The sequence below is a fragment of the Lagenorhynchus albirostris genome, chromosome 18 (assembly GCF_949774975.1).
Source record: "Lagenorhynchus albirostris chromosome 18, mLagAlb1.1, whole genome shotgun sequence".
Classification (NCBI taxonomy): domain Eukaryota; kingdom Metazoa; phylum Chordata; class Mammalia; order Artiodactyla; family Delphinidae; genus Lagenorhynchus; species Lagenorhynchus albirostris.
Window position 1 is genome coordinate 78,642,207 of NC_083112.1, and position 18,187 is coordinate 78,660,393.

General features: G+C 64.2%; 1 protein-coding gene across 1 annotated transcript in view; it reads right to left on the reverse strand.

Annotated features, from left to right (window-relative positions):
• The window catches only part of RASA3 (RAS p21 protein activator 3), an 87,525-nt gene that overhangs the window by 3,573 nt on the left and 65,765 nt on the right, over positions 1 to 18,187 (reverse strand). Inside the window, exons 8-22 of the mRNA XM_060129444.1 lie at positions 17,669 to 17,745; positions 16,823 to 16,927; positions 15,560 to 15,716; positions 15,120 to 15,268; positions 14,466 to 14,580; positions 13,697 to 13,771; positions 12,977 to 13,100; positions 12,456 to 12,562; positions 11,589 to 11,666; positions 10,199 to 10,276; positions 9,667 to 9,740; positions 8,761 to 8,867; positions 8,324 to 8,406; positions 3,575 to 3,783; positions 3,336 to 3,439 (exon numbers count right to left, since the gene is read on the reverse strand). Of these exons, the coding sequence (XP_059985427.1) occupies positions 3,336 to 3,439; positions 3,575 to 3,783; positions 8,324 to 8,406; positions 8,761 to 8,867; positions 9,667 to 9,740; positions 10,199 to 10,276; positions 11,589 to 11,666; positions 12,456 to 12,562; positions 12,977 to 13,100; positions 13,697 to 13,771; positions 14,466 to 14,580; positions 15,120 to 15,268; positions 15,560 to 15,716; positions 16,823 to 16,927; positions 17,669 to 17,745 (1,642 nt within the window). The remainder of the gene's footprint in view (positions 1 to 3,335; positions 3,440 to 3,574; positions 3,784 to 8,323; positions 8,407 to 8,760; positions 8,868 to 9,666; positions 9,741 to 10,198; positions 10,277 to 11,588; positions 11,667 to 12,455; positions 12,563 to 12,976; positions 13,101 to 13,696; positions 13,772 to 14,465; positions 14,581 to 15,119; positions 15,269 to 15,559; positions 15,717 to 16,822; positions 16,928 to 17,668; positions 17,746 to 18,187) is intronic.

The window sequence follows — 18,187 nt, forward strand, 5'->3', positions numbered from 1 at the left end:
CGCTAAGAGTGGGGCCAACCCTGAACCCCGAAGAAGCCTGCGGCGCCGGAACCACAGACCCGAGGGTCCAACGCCGAGCACGAGGGCCCAACCCCTCTCCAGGGTGACCGGGCTCTGTGCAGCCTGGCCTGGGCTCCCACACGGCTGCTCCTGGGACGTGCCACGGCAGGGACCTGCAGGGTGCAGGGCGGACAAGAAGCCATCCTCTCGGCCGTCACCTGTCGGCCAGTCTGTGCTAGCAGCTTCTTAGGGCCTCCATCGCCCCACCTGCTCAACAGGTACCTTTCTCATCCGACCACCGCACTCCTGCTGAAGACCACGCTGTGGCCTCCGGGCCCCCCACCTGCCCACAAACACCCGAGCTGCGTCCTGCACTCCAGGGCCACAGAGAGACCGGTGCCGGCCCAGGTGAGCTGGCAGCAGGCCCCTTCGGCACGGCCTGGGATGTGCTGCCGGCTCACCGTCACGGGAAGATTTACTGCCTTCGCTCCCAACTCAAGGGAAACCTCCTAATTCTTACTGAAAAACCACAAGTCTGTGCAAAGGGAACCTGGGAAGATTCAAAATTTCAAAGGAAATGGGAACATGACGTGAGAAAGACATAAGGGCTGCGCACGCGAGGGATAAAGGGGCAGAGACGCGGGTGGGAGCGCCCAGGGCGCGGTGAGCCGCACCGATGAGTCCCTGGAGCCCGGCTGCCTGCACGTCCCCCCCGAGTCCCCTCTGGCTGTGCCTGCTTGGCCTCGAGCGAGTCCCTCAGGCTCCCGAGCCTCAGTGAAGCCTTCTGGGAAACAGGGCAGCTTAGGAGTAGGATGGGAATCACCGAAGGACCACGATCCCACGCGGGGGGCCGGGCGGTGGCGGGGTCGGGACACAGGCAGGGACGCCCAGCCGCCTCAGCTCGGGGGCTGCGTGAACCGCTTCACAGGGGTTGCTCCACGTGGCCCCTGGGCCAGCCTGGCGGGTGGGGCCCGTCGCTGCCATTTCCCAGAGGAGGGGGCTGTGTGCCCAGCTGGTCTCGCAGCGGATGCCAAGGCAGCTCCGCACCGAGGCCTGTGCGTCGCGGGGAACCCCCTGCTAGGGCGCCAAGGAGTGTGGCCGCAGTGGCGGGAGCTGGGACAGACCCGGGAGGAGGTCCCGGGACCAGGCTGGGGAGCAGCTTAATTCTGGGCCCAACGTCAGACGCAAGATTCGTGACTGGACCCGAAACAGACCCGGAGCATCCCGGGCGGCAAGCTCGCCCTCCGCTCCTCTTTGACGGGGCTCCCCAAACCAAGCCTGGGCAACGCTGGAGCGCGTGCTGGGGCCGGCTGGCGGCGGGTACACGTTTCTAAAACGGCCCTGGGAACGAGGAAGAGCACAGGGCAGACGCGGGACAGTGCAAAGGCGGACTTGCTGACCGACAAGCCGCGTCCCAAGGACGGGAGGACGGCGAGCACGGCCCCTGCCGGTGACACTGGGGGCAGATATCTAAGTCGGGAGGACACCCGACAGCCTGGTGACACAGGACACAGAGGCCCTGACAGTGAGCCCAATGTCCGTGCCCCGAGGTGGGAAGGGCAAGACTAAAAGTGCGTCCTGGTCCCTCCTAAGGGCAGACGGTGGCCCGTAGCTGATGGGCTGCACCGAGGTGCTGGCTGAGCTGCGGGGGGGGAGGGCGAAAAGCCTTCATGCTGATTTAATGGGCACGCGTGCAGCACGGCTCCGTGTCTGTGGAAGTCACCCCGAGACCTTCCCAGGCCCCCTCGCCATGCCTGCGGGAAGGTGTGGGTGCAGGCTGCCTTCCAGGGCGCAGACGGGGTGGCCGGCCGCCATCACCGAGACCTTGGCCGCGTGGCCTCGGTCCGGCAGCCCTTCCGCACACGGTCCCGCCCGGCCCTGCACTGGCCCTGCGCCACCTGCAGCACTGGGCACCGAACTCCAGGGGGACGCCGCCGTGAGGGAGGTGGGGGCACAGACTCGCAGGCGACCGGGACACGGCCGCCTCCCAGCACGGAAAGGCTGCTGCGCCCGGAGGAGGGGCCTTGGTATGTCGTCAGCCCACGGGCTGAGCGCTCAGGGCCGTCTGGCCGACGTAAACGGGGTCTCAAGGAGACGAGGGCCCCTGACAGCAGAGTATCGGCCTCAAGAAAGCGCTGAGGTTCCAGGCAGAGGCCTGAAGACTGTGGAAAGTGACTCAGTGCCTTGGTGCCTCCGTGAAGTGAGCGGTAAGGCCTCCAATCCGGCTGACCTTCTGTGAACCCTTGTTGTCAAGATCACTGCTATCCTGGGAGGGAGGCTGGGTGTTCAAGACCCCTTTCCATTTGACTGTCCATCCATCTACCCACGCACCCACGCACCCACCCACCCACCCATCCATCCACGCATCCAGCAAACAGGTACTGAGTCCCTCCTGTGTGCTAGGCACCGGGATGAATGACACCTGCCTCTCCTCTCAAGGTCATGTGTGTCGCTGGTGAACAGATCTGAGAGGGCATCATCGTAATGACAGAGATCAGCACAGGCTGTCCGCAGGGGGGCAGGATAAGCTCGGGAGGGGCCCCCACAGGACACACGGCGTCAGCCAGATGAGGGGCGCATCAGGGGCAAAGGCACAGGGGTCTGCCGCGCGGTGCTGGGGCAGAGAGGGAGGCGGGGGGTCTGGAGAACATGGGCGGGCAGCTGCGTGCTCACCAAGGCATGGCTAAAGTACCCTCCAGGCTGCGGCCCACAGCTGACCAGGAGACGAAAAGGAAAAGAGTCCAACAGGCTTGTGTCCGGGCACCTTCTGAGGGGGCTGCAGGGCCCACCACAGAATCTCTAACAGCAGCTCTGAGCAGTGCCAGCCCCAGTGCAGGGTCACACAGCTCACCGCCCCCCAGCTCGCCTTGCATCTGCCTCTCCTGCTACAGCCCAAGCGCCCCCCTGGTCTCCCGACTTGCCCCACCTACACTGCTTCATTCTGCAGGGCACGGAGAGCAACGGAATGCAGGAAAACACCTGGAGCTGCCGGCAGGGGCACGAGCACACGCACACTCACACACGGGTCCACACACACACACACGTGCACACACACACACGTGCACACGTCCCTCTGGAAAACACACAAGAATGAAACTCCTTGTTTGGAGGCATGGGAGGTTATTAAGATATAGGATCTTCTCAAGAATCTGGCAGTTTCAGAGGCTGCAAGCTAAATTCCATCTTAAAATTATCCATAGAACCTGTTATCTAAGTAACTGCCCCCCAATAGCCACTCAACCTGCTGAACGTTTTCCCCGTCGGCGCCATAAACGATGACACCGCGCGCAGCCCCTGGCGGCCCCCAGGGCTCACCCCCATCCGCCCCGCCTCACCTTGCATCTTCTCGAGTTTGCTCATGTACGAGCTGAAGAGAGAGTAGATGCGCTCAGTCTCTCGGTCCCCGTCGATGTCCAGCTGGATGTTTGCTGGGAGGCCGCTGCCCAGACACCGCGCGAGCGGGCGGAGAGGAGGAGGGGTCAGTTGTGGCGGTGGTCATTTAAAGGTCACTAAACACGGGGGCCCCACCCCGCACTTATCCCCGCCCCGGGCTGGGGTACCAGGCACAACCCACCTGGTGCAGGGGGAGCAGCCGGCGGCCGTGTCCGAGGAGGCCCTGCAGCACAGCCAGTGGCCGTTCAGGTAGGCGGACGGGTGGTAGACGGCCAGGCGCTTCTGGTTGCACTGGCTCACCTTGGTGAGGATGTCGATCCAGGCCTTGGCCTCCACGCAGTTGTTGGCCTGGATGTACAGTGCCCGCTCGGGCTGGATGACCTGGAACATCTGAGGGGCAAGGGCGGGCTCAGGGGGCTCCACGGCAGGGCCTCCTGCCTGAACCGCGAGGGCCACTCTTGTCCACGCCAACCAGCCTGGGGCCGAGTGGGGGCAGAGCGGGGACACAGGAGGCTGCGTGGCTCGGCGGGGTCAGCCCCGGTCACCCGGGCCAGGGCGCTGCCTTTCGGGGGCCTTGGGGTCCCCCTGGAAAAGCAAAGGCGCTGCACCACTTGCACCAGGACACGTGAACTGGGACGTGGCCGTCACACAGACGCGCTGGCTCCTCAGCCTCCTTCGTCTTTGGGCGGGATGGGCTTCGTACAAGACGCCACAGCACACCCTGCCCTCTCTCCCGTCCGCTTCCCCAGACTTGCCTCGGGGCCTTTGCATGTGCTGTTGTCCATCTGAAATGTACTCCCGCTGCAAGACTGACCACTCCAGGGACCCCTCCTTCTTCCAGGCAGAAGTTACTTCCCCCGTGAGGCTTCTCGGAGCCTCCACTGCCTTTCCTATTTATTATTCACTCAACAAACATTCCTGAGTACCAGGCACTGTCCTAGGTCCTGGGGACACAGTGGCCCAAACATAGTTTCTGCTCTCGTGAGCTCCCAGCCAGCAACAAAGACAAGAGTGAACACAAAGCACGGGGGCTGTGAGGGGGGAGGAGGAGGCCAAAAGGAGGGTCAGGAGGGAGCCCTCGAGACAGACGATCCCCCAGCTGCGATCAGACGGGCGACGCAGAGTTAATTAAGCTCAGTGGGGAAAGCAGGCAGCAGGGGACGGGAGGTGCAAAGGCCCTGGGGGCAGCGAGGGGCAGGTGCTCCCAGCAGACGCAGGCCTGGCTGCACACAGAAGGGCAGGGAGGTCGGCAGCCCTGAGCCCTGGGAGGCTGTCAGGCTGGACGTGGCAGAGGGCATGTGGGAGGCCAGGAGTCGGGACGTCAAAGTCCACGGAGGCCTTCTGCAAGGTGGGGCGGTGTGCCTGGAGGACGAACAGGATTCGAAGGATTCTGGGAGGGGCCTGGGCCCAAGTTCCGGAGTGAACAGCCACGGCTCCCCTCAGCCCCACCCCACCCACACGTGCACCGTCGCACAGGCCTCAGACTGCATGCTCTGTACGTGGCTGCGATCCCCGACAGAGGGAAGGCCCTGGAGGGAGCGCTCTGCTCCGATCGTCCTCACAGGCGGGCCCCTCCGCCAGGGCCCGGCACACCACAGGCCTTCAAAGACGTCTCACAAATGGAAGAGGACGTTGGCCTGGTAGTTAGCGCGTGGAAGCCGCCTCTGGGGAAGGCAGCGGGAAAGCACAGGCCGATGAGAAAAGGATCCTGAAATTGTAGCCCTGACGGAACGAAGCAGCTCACGGCTGCTTCCAGGGTATTTTCCACACTCTGTCCCTCTGTGGTCGTCGGGAAGGCCACCGGCTGAGAGCACAGCGTCCCCAGCCCCATCCAGGGGAGGGGTGGGAGGTGCCGTGCAGACACACACGGCAGGACGCTGCCCACCAAGGGGGCAGGTCGAGGGTGCTAACCTCCCTCAGGCCCAGAAACCCGCCCGCACCTGCCACGGGGCCATCTGCGGCCCAAAACATGGCCTCAAGTTGTCCTGGGGCAGGACCAGGCGCCAAGGTCGGGAGCCAGCGCAGGGCGAGCGCAGCTGCCGTCTCCGACCACCCGTCCAGCGAGCAGCCTAACCCTCTGAGGCCGTGGGGCCGGCCTCAGACCAGACGGAGGCCGGACAGACAGACCCAGTGCGGCCGTGGGCACCTACTGAAACCGGAAGCGCAAGGCAGATGGACGCGAGGACGGGGAAGGAGGCTGGCGGCCAGTCGGGTCCCGGGGGCAAGCCCGACTCTTCGGGGGTCCGTGAGCCGGGAGCGCGTGACCCACAGAGACACCGGGGCTCCCGGGGCCCGGAGGGGGCTCGAGGGCAGCAGGGCGGGGTGGCGACGTGAAACACAGGAGGGGAGGCCGGGTCTGTGGCTGCGTGGAGCACGTCCAGGCTCTGGGGCCGCACGGTCTGGGCCGGGCTCTGCCCCCACGCACGGGTGTGAGCTCTGGGTCAGCATCGTGACCCCTCCTCAGGACGGCCATGGGGGGAGACGGCTCTCAGTGACCTCGGGAGAGCGCGGACGCCCAGGGCCTGGACCCCGCTAAGGCCCCCAGCCGCAGCTCTTAAGAGTAAGGGCAGTAATTTGTCTGAACGTTGAAGTGAAGAGCCTTAAACAGGGTTGATCTCCCGAGAACACCTCCCTCCTCCTTAAAGCAAGGTGTCCCTTTGGTCAAAGGATTCCAAATTATTACCCTCGGTTAGGCTTCTGCAGGGCTCTGCCCGACTGGACCTTCCCCTGAATAAAACAGTCCAAGTCAACGCGCCACAAGGGGAATGAACCGCGTGGAGCCTCATACGCCGTTTGCCTCGCCCGGCAACCACCCTGGGGACTGCCGCCGTCTGCAGCGGAGGGCTTGAGGGGCTGACCGCCCAGCCGCGAGGGTCCCACCTGCTCTGCCTATCTGTGGAAGGGATGTCCCCGCCACCATCACCCTCAGGGAGACCCCGGCCGGTGGGGCCATCCCTCCAACCACTGCAGCCTCAGGACAGGAGGGAGAGCCACAGAGAAGAGGTGCCCAGTCTGGGACGCTGGGGAGCTGCCCGCACTCCTGAGGGAGGCTCCGCCCACGGCCCCTGGGCGTGGCGCCCATGCCGCCAGTCACCCTCGGCGCCGGCCACAGGCTGGGGTCTCTTTAAAGCTGGAAGACTAGGGAAGAATTTGGAGCATTTGAAGTTTTAACTCTTAGTTATTATTTACAGCCCCACCTTCCTTCAAAAAAGACCGCGTGTGACTCATACAAAATATATCTAACGAAACTGAAAAATATAAAAAATATTTAGAAAATTAGGAGCAGAGAAAGAGAAATGGGAACAGACTTGGGAGAAACAGGACCTAAGCGCGCAGATTTTCTAATGAAAACAGACAACCCAGAAAAGCCCTCAGATCGGGCTACGGGCTGGTGGCCTGGGGAGGTGGGACGCAAGGCCATCGCCCCCCAGTGGCCGCGCGAGGCTGCAGGGGACTTCCCCACGAGAGCACCCCTTGGAGAGCAGAGTCGTCCTGGCACCCGGTGGGAACCCCGTGCTCCCCCTCGGAGGGGACAGGAGGGGACACGGCGGTGATGGCGGGGGATGGGCAGGAGTGTTTTCTCCTCCCCAGCGTTCGGAGGTGCTCGGCGACGAGAACTCAGGCACCGTCCCCCCAGCCCCCCTCCACCATGGTGCCCACAGTGTCGGGAAGTGAACGCAAAGCGGGGGTTCCCCAAGCTGTCTGCAAGCACCTGGATGGTCAGCAGAGGCGGACCTCATGGGAGGGTCCCCCAGAGCCTCCGCCCAAAGTCTGGCTTCGAAATGACCAGTGGCACCCGCTCACTCCTGCCGGTCAGGCCATGCGTGGGCTCCTGCAGACGCGGACACCTCCGTGGGGCCCGACGGCATGGACGGCATGTACCCGGAGGGGGGAGCTACAGGGGCAGCAAAAACCGTGCCATTCCCACGGCCAGATCCGGGCCACGTGAGCACCCACGTGGTCTCACCAATGAGGGGCTCCGGCCTGAATGAAACGGGGCCCTGCGGGGCCGCACAGCCCAAAACACACCAGGGGGAGAGAAAGGCCCTCGGCAGAAGGAAGCGACAGGATGCAGCGAAGGGACAAGAGAAGCAAAAAGCGCGAGGCCGAGCAAGACGGGGCAGAGCTGATGCGTCCAGTGGGGCCATGTGTCCCCGACCGACCCCGGCCACGGGCCGCCGGCCGACCCCGGGCCACAGGTCCCCGACCGACCCCAGGCCACGAGTCCCCAACAGACCCCGGGCCACGGGTCCCTGATACAAGTCACCAGCACTTGTGCCACATCCGAGGGAGTCCCTACAAAACGCATCGCCTGACACACCCAAACCAAGGGCCGTCTCCAAACACTGGCCTTTCTGCTTCAGAAATGCCGAGGCCACAGAACACAGAGAAAGGCTGAGGAATGTCCCGGATTAAGGAGACAGCAGACAACCAAGTACCGGTGTTGGCCTGGGACACACAACGGCTTAGAGAATGTCACTGGGCAGCTGCGCGGCGGTTCAGCAGTGACGCTGCGCGCGGGTCGGGTGTCCTGATGCTGGCTGCAGAGTTACACAAAGGATGTCCTTGTTTTTAAGAAACACACTGAAGCTACACATGCTTCAGAAGCCATACGCACATGTACACGGAGAGAGACGGGAGGAGGCCGGGGGCTCAGCCAGCCGACAGGACAAGTGCAGACGAGCAACTGCTCGCGGTGAGGGGCTCGCGGTGAGGGGCTGCAGCCCTCGCTCTATGTTTGGAGCTTGTAGACGCAAGACTCAATCTAAACCGAAAGTCTTAGAGAAACCCCGCGGGTCCTGCCAACCCAGCGGGCAGGGTCGGGCTCTCTGCCCCGCGGCAGCGCCTTGCGGCTGCCAGCTCACAAGGGTCTGGGAGCAGGTGCGGGACGCGGGCGGCGGCGAGGCCGAGGGGATGGGGTGGCACTCACGTTCTTCATCTTGAAGGACTCCTCTTCCAGAGGCTCCACCGCCAGGATATTCTCGATGGGGATGCTGTAGAGAGGCGGGTCCCCTGTGGCAGAGTGTGCCCGTGAGCCGCCAGGAGGGGCCGGTCTCCCCTCGAAGGCAGGTGACACCGGCCTCACGCGCTCACCCCCCACAGGACCCGGGTCCCTGAGAAGCCAACCCCACGTTTCCATGGGGACATCCTGTGATCTAGATCAGAGCCACCCACGCAGGACAGGAGCGTCCACCCCGAGACCCTGCTCTCCACGATGCCCAGGCCGCCCTCTCGGTGCCCGCCTCCCGGGTAAGGACCCGCCCACCCCAGAAAAGCGACCGGTACCGCCACGGGGGCTGAGGCAAGGCTCTGGTCCCTCGGAATACAATATGTGAGAACAAATAAAAAGCGCACTGTTCTTGGTACCTTTGCTTTTCTGGTAGGTAAATTCATGGTTTGTCAGGCGAAACCATCTCTTCTTAAAATTCTTCATCCCAAAGCGTTTTCGCCCTTGTGCTCTCTTAATCATGAACCTGTCGTGAACGGCACAGGCTGCTGGGTGAGTGGCTTAGGGCGGGGTGCATGTCCCCCCTGCCCGCCAGCTCCGGCAGCCCAAAGTCACAAAGTCAAAGCCTGCAGAATCACAACAGGTCGCCACTGCCGTACCTGTGGTACTCGAAGCAGACTGTGGGATTTCAGTATCTTATAATTTTATTTCCAAGTGACAGGATTTAAAAATCAAAAGGCAAAGGTCTCTACTTTGGAAAAGTTTAGCTCCTGTGCTAGTGTCAACTTCAAGTTACAAGCTGGTGATGACCATGGGTCTATCTGAGCTCCCACAAAGGGCACCCCCCTCACCCCCACCCTGAAAACATGGGCAAGAGATGCTCCCAAAGTGCCGGCGGCAGGCTCCCAGCCCGCAGGTGTGCTCTGGAAGCAAAGACGGGAGGCGAGAGGTAGCTGCTCTCCGCTGCGTCCTGTATTCTGAGCTCCTGACGGGGGACACTTCTGAGCGAGGGGCTGATGGAGGGCAGGGGGGCCTTGGGCTCGGGTGAGGGAGCCACCCGGGCAGAAGCCTCTGATTATTTGGGGGCTGTTCAGTCTCCCCCGCCTTCAAACTCCGCTCCCAGATGGGCATTCCTCCACTCGCAGCCTCAGCAGAGAACAGGCACAGGACTGAAGACACGCCATGGCGCAGCCCTGGGGCATCTCTCCCAGACGGACCAAGGCCCCAGACAGGTCTGGATGCCCTCTGGCCCCGCGGGCAGGGATGCCTGCTTGGCGCTGAGCCAGCCTGGGAGCCCCACCCTGCCTCTCTCCCGCCAGCCCTACCCTTCCTTAAGCAGAATGGGCTGCTGCACGCTCTTGGGGTCTCTTCTCCCGGAGGACGAGATCAAATCTAAGAACTGAAGTGGAAAGAAACCGGACGGTTAAAAGGCGAACCTTCGTAGGAACAGTGCCTGGGTGCCCTGCATCTCCTTCTGGAACCAGAGGAGAGAGGAGACTCTGAGAAGCAAGTTGTCGGACGGGGGTCCCTCTGAGAGGACCAGGGGGTCTTGACTCTGTTGAGACTGAGCCGCTTCCAGCCCTAGCTGAACCCCGGCCCCTCCCGGGAAGGGCTGGCCGCACCCACAGCTGTTACTGCTCCTGAGAGGCCGCCAGGCCTCAGGTAACACCTGGAGGTCCACCTCCTCCCCTCGTGGAGCTGGAAGCCATCGCGGCTCCCCTCCCTGGCCCCCGCCCCGGGTTTTGCCCCCACGGGGCCTCCCCGCTCAGTTCAACCACCCACGACCGTCCGGATCCCTCCCACCGAGTCAGCCGCCTCTGCTGCCGCGAGTCTGCGTTCATCGACGCCGATGCTTACGTTTTTCACTGCATCAGCGTACTTCTGCTCGTTGAAAAATTCATAGAATGCAGCCATGTAGGATTCCTTAAAACTGGCCTAAAATGAAACAGGTCACTTAATGGAGGCCTGAGGTCTCCTGGCCCGAACCTGAAAGATCTGGAGTACGGCCACGGGCGAGGAACAGCAAAACACGCAGGGGTGGATGCTGTCCCGGGTGCCGAGTACCCCGGCCCCAGTCGCAGGGAGGGGCCACACGCCGCAGGGTGGATTCCACTCAAGCCGTGTTCAAAAAGCGAACCACACGGGGTCCTTGGTGAGATCTTCGTCATGCACGACTCAACACCTTTTGCGGGTGCGTGGCTCCCAGACGCAGTTGCTGGGACGGGAGGGGTCCTCACCTCCAGGAGCTGGGGCAGCGGCAAGAGGGACCCGGGGGGACCTGTGTCCGCATGACGGCACTTTGCTACCCTGGGTGTGAAAAGGAGCGAGTCTGTGCAGACCTCAGCCCAGCAGGTGCCTGTTTATCTGGGCTTCCAGCCGACAAACGCTGGGGCTGACGGATGGAGGAGAGCGTTGGCCCACGGCTTTGTGTCCCTCGGATTCAGAGAAAGCCGAGCGTTTGCCCTGCAGGGGGCTGCTTGTCTGCAGTGCTGAGAGCCTGGGTCACTCCGTCCCACAAAGAACAGAATGGGGAGAGCTGGGGTGATCCTGTAGGTCATGGCTCAACCCTTTCCAGACAGAGCCTGACAGGCCCGTCCCTGAGGAACAGGCCATGTCACCGCCTGTGTGCGGGGAACCCAGAGCCCACACTGCTGCTGCTGTCACGGGGTGGACCCCCGGGGCCCTGGCACGTCGTCAGTCTCCAGGACGCCCCCGTGAAGGGGAGACGCAGATTTGTCACCAAATGGGGTAAAATGAGCTCAGACCCAGGGAAGGAGGGGCTCTCGCTGGCCCCACGTAGACGAGCCCTCGGTCACCAGGCAGCACCCCGACTTCCTTAAGGTGCTCAGGCCGAGGACGCCCGGCTGTGTGGCAGGGCTACGCAGTCCCTAGAGCCAAGGGGACGTGGTTTGTGGATCCAGACATGGCAGCGGGAGTGTTAGCTGCCCACGGGGGACGCGCAGGGGACGGTCACTGACCACAGGGGACATCACCGCCCACAGGGGATGGTCACTGCCCACAGGGGACGCCTCCGCCCACAGGGGACAGTCATCGCCCACAGGGGACAGTCATCGCCCACAGGGGACGGTCACCACCCACAGGGGACGGTCACCGCCCACAGGGGACGCCTCCACGCGGTGAGGCCCCCCCCCACGGCCCGCGGGGACTCTGGGCAATGCCTGCTCCTCGTCCTACTACTCCTTCCTCCTCCTTCGTGTTGAAAAGAGAACTCAAGTCAGTGACTCACGGACTTGGACTTGGACAGGCTGCCGAGAGTCTGAATGGTCTTTGAGACAAGCGTCAGCGTCCTCGATGTCTGCGGGTCCTGCCGGAGACGGGAAGGGGACGGTCTCACAGTTGAGTCGTGAATGAGCCCAGAACCGCCGCCGACAGAACGAACGACACCCCTAACAGCTGCACGGAGCGAGCGCCGTCCGTGAGTGAGCAGGTGAGCCGCTGGTGCTGGAGTCGGAGGTCCCTGTGGGCCCTCCAACCCGGGCGGCTGCGAGCTGCTGACATGCGGGCTCTCGGGCCACCCCTGACCCCAGACCCCACGTTTCCAGCAAAGGAGCGGATCCCCCTGGCGACCCTGGGCCTGAGTCTCCCGGGAACCCAGCCTGGGCGCCTCTCACCCTCCACACGGTTCGCAGGCTTAATTTAAAACCAGCAAAACCAGGAATGGGCCCATCACCCTGGGCTTTCCGCCTGGCACTGTGGCCCCCTGGCACTCTCTCTGCAAGGGCTCGGGCCTCGGGCCTTTTCACGGTGGGAGCTCAGAAATCATCTGCGGACCACATGGCCTGAATGATGACTGATACCCACGCTCCGTCCTCCTGTGTGTGGGCAGTGGGTAACGTCATAACAAAAGCCCAGAGGAAGCCCTGGTCACACCATCCAGCGGTTTTAACAACACAACTTTGATTAGAACGTCTTGAAACCTTCCTGAGACAAAGACGTAAGGGCATGTGCACGTCCACAACCCAGCCACCACCTGGGGCTACCTCTGCACCTCCCCGGCTCGGCTCACGGGAGCTGCCCCGGCCACCTGCTGGTCCAGGGGGCCGGGCGGTCAGGAGGTCCGGTTGACTAGTTTCCGGGACAGGGGCTCCCTTACCGTGTGGTGGGGTGTGAGCTGGAAGAGGTTGGGGGACAGGATGGCTGGAGCGAAGAACCTCAGGAAGATGAAGCTGCTGACGGCCGTGTACCTCACGTCCAGGTCACCTGTGGCAGGACACAGGCAGTGACTCACCGGGGCTGCTGGAGCCGCAGGGAATAACCGGGGGCAGGAAGAAACTGGGAACCACTGGGGCAGAGCTCGGCTGTGGCCTCCGGGTGGGGCTGGGGCCCAACTCACACAGGGGCGAGTGCAGACAGGAGCCAGGGGCCCTGCCCGCCGTGCAGCCCCCATGCTGGTGCCTGACGCTGCCCGCTGGCTACGGGGTCAGAACCCTCGCTACAGGGCCCTGAGCGTCCATCTCTGCCTGGAGGCCTCCGTCCGGTGAGGGGTGCGGGTGTCCCCACGGTGTGGGGGTCAGAACCCTCGCTACGGGGCCCTGAGCGTCCGTCTCTGCCTGGAGGCCTCCGTCCGGTGAGGGGTGCGGGTGTCCCCACGGTGTGGGCGCCACGAGCACTCGCCTTGGAAGCGCTTGGCGGCCGCTTCTCGCAGGGAGAAGAAGATGTCACACATGACGGTGGGGCAGCTCAGCCCCGACGTGGTGATGACGCTGAAGACGCGGTCCACGTACTGCCGTAGGTTCTCCTGCAAGGGGGGGGCTCAGCCGTCTGCTCCAGACTCCCCTGGGCTGCCGTGCCCCGCGGCCGCCAGGAGGGGCGAGGGCGAGGCTGGGGTCCCAGAGCAGCAAAGACAGACTTCCCGTCGTGGGCCAGGAGCAGCACGCTGCAATCACAGTGACCCACGCAACCAGCCAGGGGCGCGGGTGGAGGGAGCACGCTGTGTGCCCACATCGACCGGCAGCCTAGAGGCCGTGCCCGCGGCGACGTGGCCTCCCGAGTGCCAGGACTGGGCTCTGCTCTTTAGAGGCAAAGACTTGGCGGAAAGATGGAAACAGGGACTTGGCTGTTTTAAAAACTGGGGCAGAGCTCCAGGAGCAGCCGCAGGTGGCCCAGGCTGGGGAGCCGCGTTTGCCGAGCTGAGGGAGACGCCCCCAACCATGGAGGCTCCCGGGTATGGGTGGCGGGAGGCGCAGGCCAGGCACAGAGCAGGGGAGGTGGTGGCTGGCGCCGGGGGCGGGGGGGGGGGGTGTCCCCCGAGGTCGCTGCAGCTCAGGCGCCTGCCACCGCCCACCATCCGGGGGTCGCAACGTCCAAGGCGCTGGAGGGCGAGCCGGGCCTCACCGTGTTGCTCTCCAGGCTCTCACCGTCCTTCAGCCTCACGGGGTCGATCTCACAGGACTTGTGACTCTGGCAGATCTGCGGAGAGCGTTGGAGACACGCAGTGCGTGAGCCGAGCCTGGAGCCCAGGTGGGCGGGGTCACGGCGGGCGAGGCGGGCCTGGTCCAGGAGGGGCAGCTTGAGGCCTGGCCTAGGAGGGGCGGTCCTTCTCGAGACTGCAGCGCGGCGGCTGACACAGGATGAGGCTTCACCAGCTTATTAACGTTTTACCTCAAAGTGCTCTCAGGGTTTGGCTCACAGATCAAACCAGAATCTACTCTCAATTCCCTCAAAGGACCGCAAGGACCGCAAAGGACCTGCTTTTTGGTGAAACTGTTCTGGGGGAAACACCCCCTCCCAGGAAGGTGTCAGTAAGAGATGGAGGGTCACTCCTCCCAGGGTGTCTGACCGGGGCAGGGGTTTGGGGTGGGGGGGACAGCAGCAGGGCTGTCTCTCTGGCCTCGTGGATTCGGGGGAGGAGGCGTCCTCGGAAGAACCAGTTTTTCTCTTGCGTGTCATTCTGTCTTAGCGGAATGATGGACTTGCTTAAGTATTTTTCTAATTTGAGAAAACAAGGAAGCTTCTGGGATGCTCAGAAGGTCCCCTTGGGAAGCCGGAGAGAAGCTGACATGGAAGCCACAGTTCTGGGCTTAGGCGGGGCCCAGGGCTGCGGGCTCTGTGTCACCTGCCCTTCCCTCGGGACTCTCTGGCCCGCCAGCAGCGCCCCCCTCACCTCCTCTATGGTGGGCTTCAGGGTGACGTGCAGGTAGTGCATCCCCGCCAGCTTCATCGTCTCGTCGATGCACTTGGACGTTAGCGAGTTTCCTCGGAAGATGGTATTGGGATCCCTGGAAAACAGCGCCGGATAGGGAGGCATCCAGGGGGCAGGGAGGCCACCTGACCGAAGCCTCGCAGTGGGGCCTGAGCCCTGGGCCTGCCTGCCGTGTAACAAACCCACCGCGGCCACCGCCGGGTCCCCAGGGCGCAGCAGCCGTGCGCCCCCCACCCTGCGCTTTGAGGGCCTCCTCTGCTCCTCAGGGCCGGGGGTCAGCACTGGAGGCAAGGCCCAACGACACCTCCAGCAGGGCACGCTCTGCATCTTTCTGAGCCAACGGTCCCAGGGAGCCACTCCCAGCAGAACCCACCTCCCCGGAAGGCCCGCGGGCCCAGCCTCAGGAACGGAGCCGCCCCCGAGGCACCCGGTGCCCCGCTCACCGCTCCGTGCCACGTGCCTCCCAGTTCCCAGGAGAAAAGGCGCATTTTTAGAAGCGCAAGTGTGTCTCTGAAGGAACCCTGACCGTGTGGCTTCCTCTGGCTGCCCGGACCCCCGTCCAGCCCCTGAACAGGCCAGACCCCCGGAGGGTCTCGGGGCGCGCTTGGCACTCACTGGGTCCTCCGGACCTCGGCACTGGCGATGGCACTGATGAAGGGCACCACCCGGCCGTAGTGCAGGAAGAGCCGCACCAGCGGGACGGCCGCCTCCTGCTTCTCCCTGCAGACCTCGCCCAGGATGTGGGCCGCAGACGCTGAGACGGGCTGGGGAGGCAGGGCATGAAGGAGGCGAGCCCCAGGCCCAGCCCCCCACTTTGCGTGCGCCCGGCGGGTCTGCGCCTCCCCCCCGCACCCCCACACAGCACCGGGGCCAGTGAGCAGAGGGCCATGACCCTGGGGTCACTGTCAGAGCGCCAGGCGTGGGCCATGCCGGGTCCTGTGGCTCTCGCTGCGGGGGACGTGAGGGCTCCCTTCCCCAGCAGAGGGAGACCCAGATGGTCCCAAACACACGGCAGGCCCAAGGTGGGGGCTACGGTGCGCGAGCCACGCAGGTACCTCCACGTCCGCCGACCGCAGAAGCAGGTCCCGCAGGGGGCTGTAGTAGTCGGAGGAGAAGACGTGGTCTTCCGTGTAAACCACGTTCAAGCGCAGCGACCCCAGGTCTTCCGGCTTCAGGCTCTTACTGCCGTTGTCCCGGGGCTGAAGGAAGTACCTGGTGCAGGACACACAGACAAACAAGGCAGTTTGAGGCAGCAGCTCCCCCAGGGACCCCGCTTGGGTGGTCCTCCCGTCGCAGGCTGTGTCGGGGTCTGAGGCAAGGGGACTCGGGAGATTCTGCAGGACACCCTGCTTAAGTCCCTCTGCCTCAGTGGCCCCAACCTGACACCCCCGCAGGGTCCCTGCACCTGGGGGGGGTCCACCATCTGATACCCCCGCAGGGTCCCTGCACCTGGGGTGTCCCCCGTCTGATATCCCCGCAGGGTCCCTGCACCTGGGGGGGTCCCCCATCTGACACCCCCGCAGGGTCCCTGCACCTGGGGGGTCCCCCACATTGTGTACTTCGCGCTGGTCACACTGAGCCACAGACTCAGACGCTGGGGTGGGGAGGCGGGAGGGTGGGGGGAACAGGTAGGACAGGGGAGGGGGTCACGAGCAGTTTAGGAAGCTGCCGTGAAATAATTTACCCCTGAAGACTGACACCCGACAGCGGCCAGCCCTGAGCAGAGCCCGGGTGGAATCACCCTAAGTGCACGCCGGGGGCTGGGCTTGTGCTGCAGGGCGGGCGACCCCGGGCACACAGGCACCCAGCGGTCCTCCTGACGGAGGCGCAGCCGGCTGCTCTGAGCGCACGTGCCGGGCGGCGCACTGCGGGCTGAGGCACTGGCCACTGGGGCCGCCCGGCACAGCCCCGTCACGAGGCCAGGCTGCTGGCTGAGCAGGGTCGCCTGGGGCACTGAATCGAGAATTCCAGTCTCCCCAGGGCACAACCCAAATTTTACCCACCCGGGTCTGCAGGCATGCAGGGCTCTGCTGTGTGGCGCGGGGTGCGGGCACCTGCCCCGCCCAAGCGTCTGCTGCGGGGCCGTGGGGAGTGAGGCCAGCCTGGGGCCGGAGCGGCCGAGACTGGCACCTGCTCCCTGTCACGCCATGTGACCTGGAAGCCCTGGTGAAAGGGAACCGGGCGCCCTGCAGGCGAGGGAGGGAGACGGGGCGCAGGACGGTGGTCTCCGGGACACGCGAGGGCTTTGAGTGCGGCGGGCATGGCTGGCACGGCCCCCTTCCGTGCGGAGGCCGCTGCGGGGCCCCGGGTGCCCTCACCAGGCCTCGTGGGGGCTGGACTGCCGCAGCACCTTTAGCGGGACCCTCAGCTCCCCCAGAAACTCGTCCCCAAACTTCAGGTTGCTGGCGTTCCAGAGGTCCACCCTAGAAAACAGCAGTTGTGCGGGGTCTCTTACCGGGCGGCGAGGAGGGGCGGGGTCCCTGCGCCCCCGAGCTCTCCCCAGAGAACCCGGGGCAGGACGGGACGGGGCATGAAGGCCACACTGAGCACGGCTGGAGCGTGAGGTCGGGCAGTTCAGGCCCTTGGAGGGACAAGCCCGCCTGCCCGGAGCCCCACCCCATGCCTGTCACTGCTCGAGGCCGGGCTTGCGGGAGGGACCCGATTTTGCCCCCTCTGAGCTTCCGAACCTCAGGCGCCTCGGGAAACCCTGACCCACAGGAAAGCGGATTTTAAGTGATGTCAAATCCGGAGAATCCCCAGGGTTCTCGTGAGCAGGGCCCATCGGACCTAACGCGGTCACCCCAGCCTCAGGCTCATGACCTGTCCCTGACATGGGGGCGGTGCTGCGGCCAGCGCGGCAAGAGGGCTGGTGAGTCCCCCAGCGGACGCCGCGACCTGGCACAGCGAGGCCCCCGCAGCAGCGGGACCGCGAGCCAGGCCGGGCCTTGCGCACGCAGAGGGGCTCGGAGCCTTTGCCCTTCAAGCCGGCGGAAGATACTGCAAAGCGAACACACGCCACCTTTGCCCTTTCGCCACCACCCAACATCCTCGCGTTAAAATAATCCAGAAAACGGAAGTTCCTTTCCATCCACCCCCCAATGTTGGAGGAAGTCAGGCCGCCCCGCCGAGCCGGAACCTCGACCCCGAGCGCCTCCCGCGCTCACCGGATTTCCAGCTTGTCCATGTCCTCGTCCTCGAAGTCGAAGTGGGACTTGCGGTTGTAGCTGCAGGGCCTGGTCACCTGGAGGCCGGAGGGAGAGCGTCAGGCCTCTGCTGCCCCTGGCTGCCCGCTCTCCCTGCACTGGGAGCCAGGCCCCCTCGTGCTCATCTGTGCCGGCCCTTGTGGGGCGAGAACGGCCACCTGCGCGTCACCGGGGCCGCGGCCCCCACGCCGCCATCCTGCTGGTGGTTCGCGTTCTGAGGGGCAGCCGGGGGCTCTCATCTGCATGCACTTCCCCTTCTGCCTTAAGACCCTCACTACTTCCGGTGAAACAAGCCTCCCTCCACTGCTCAGGGAAGACTGGGTGGGGCGGGCAAAACCCAAGAAACCCCAAACCAAACCAACCAAACAAAAAATCAACGTCTTGATAATCTGGCAAGTATTAATTTGTCAGCATTCAACTCAAAACCGGGTCATGCTGGAAGCAACAAACAGCCTTTCTGCCCAGGGAAGGAAGGACAGT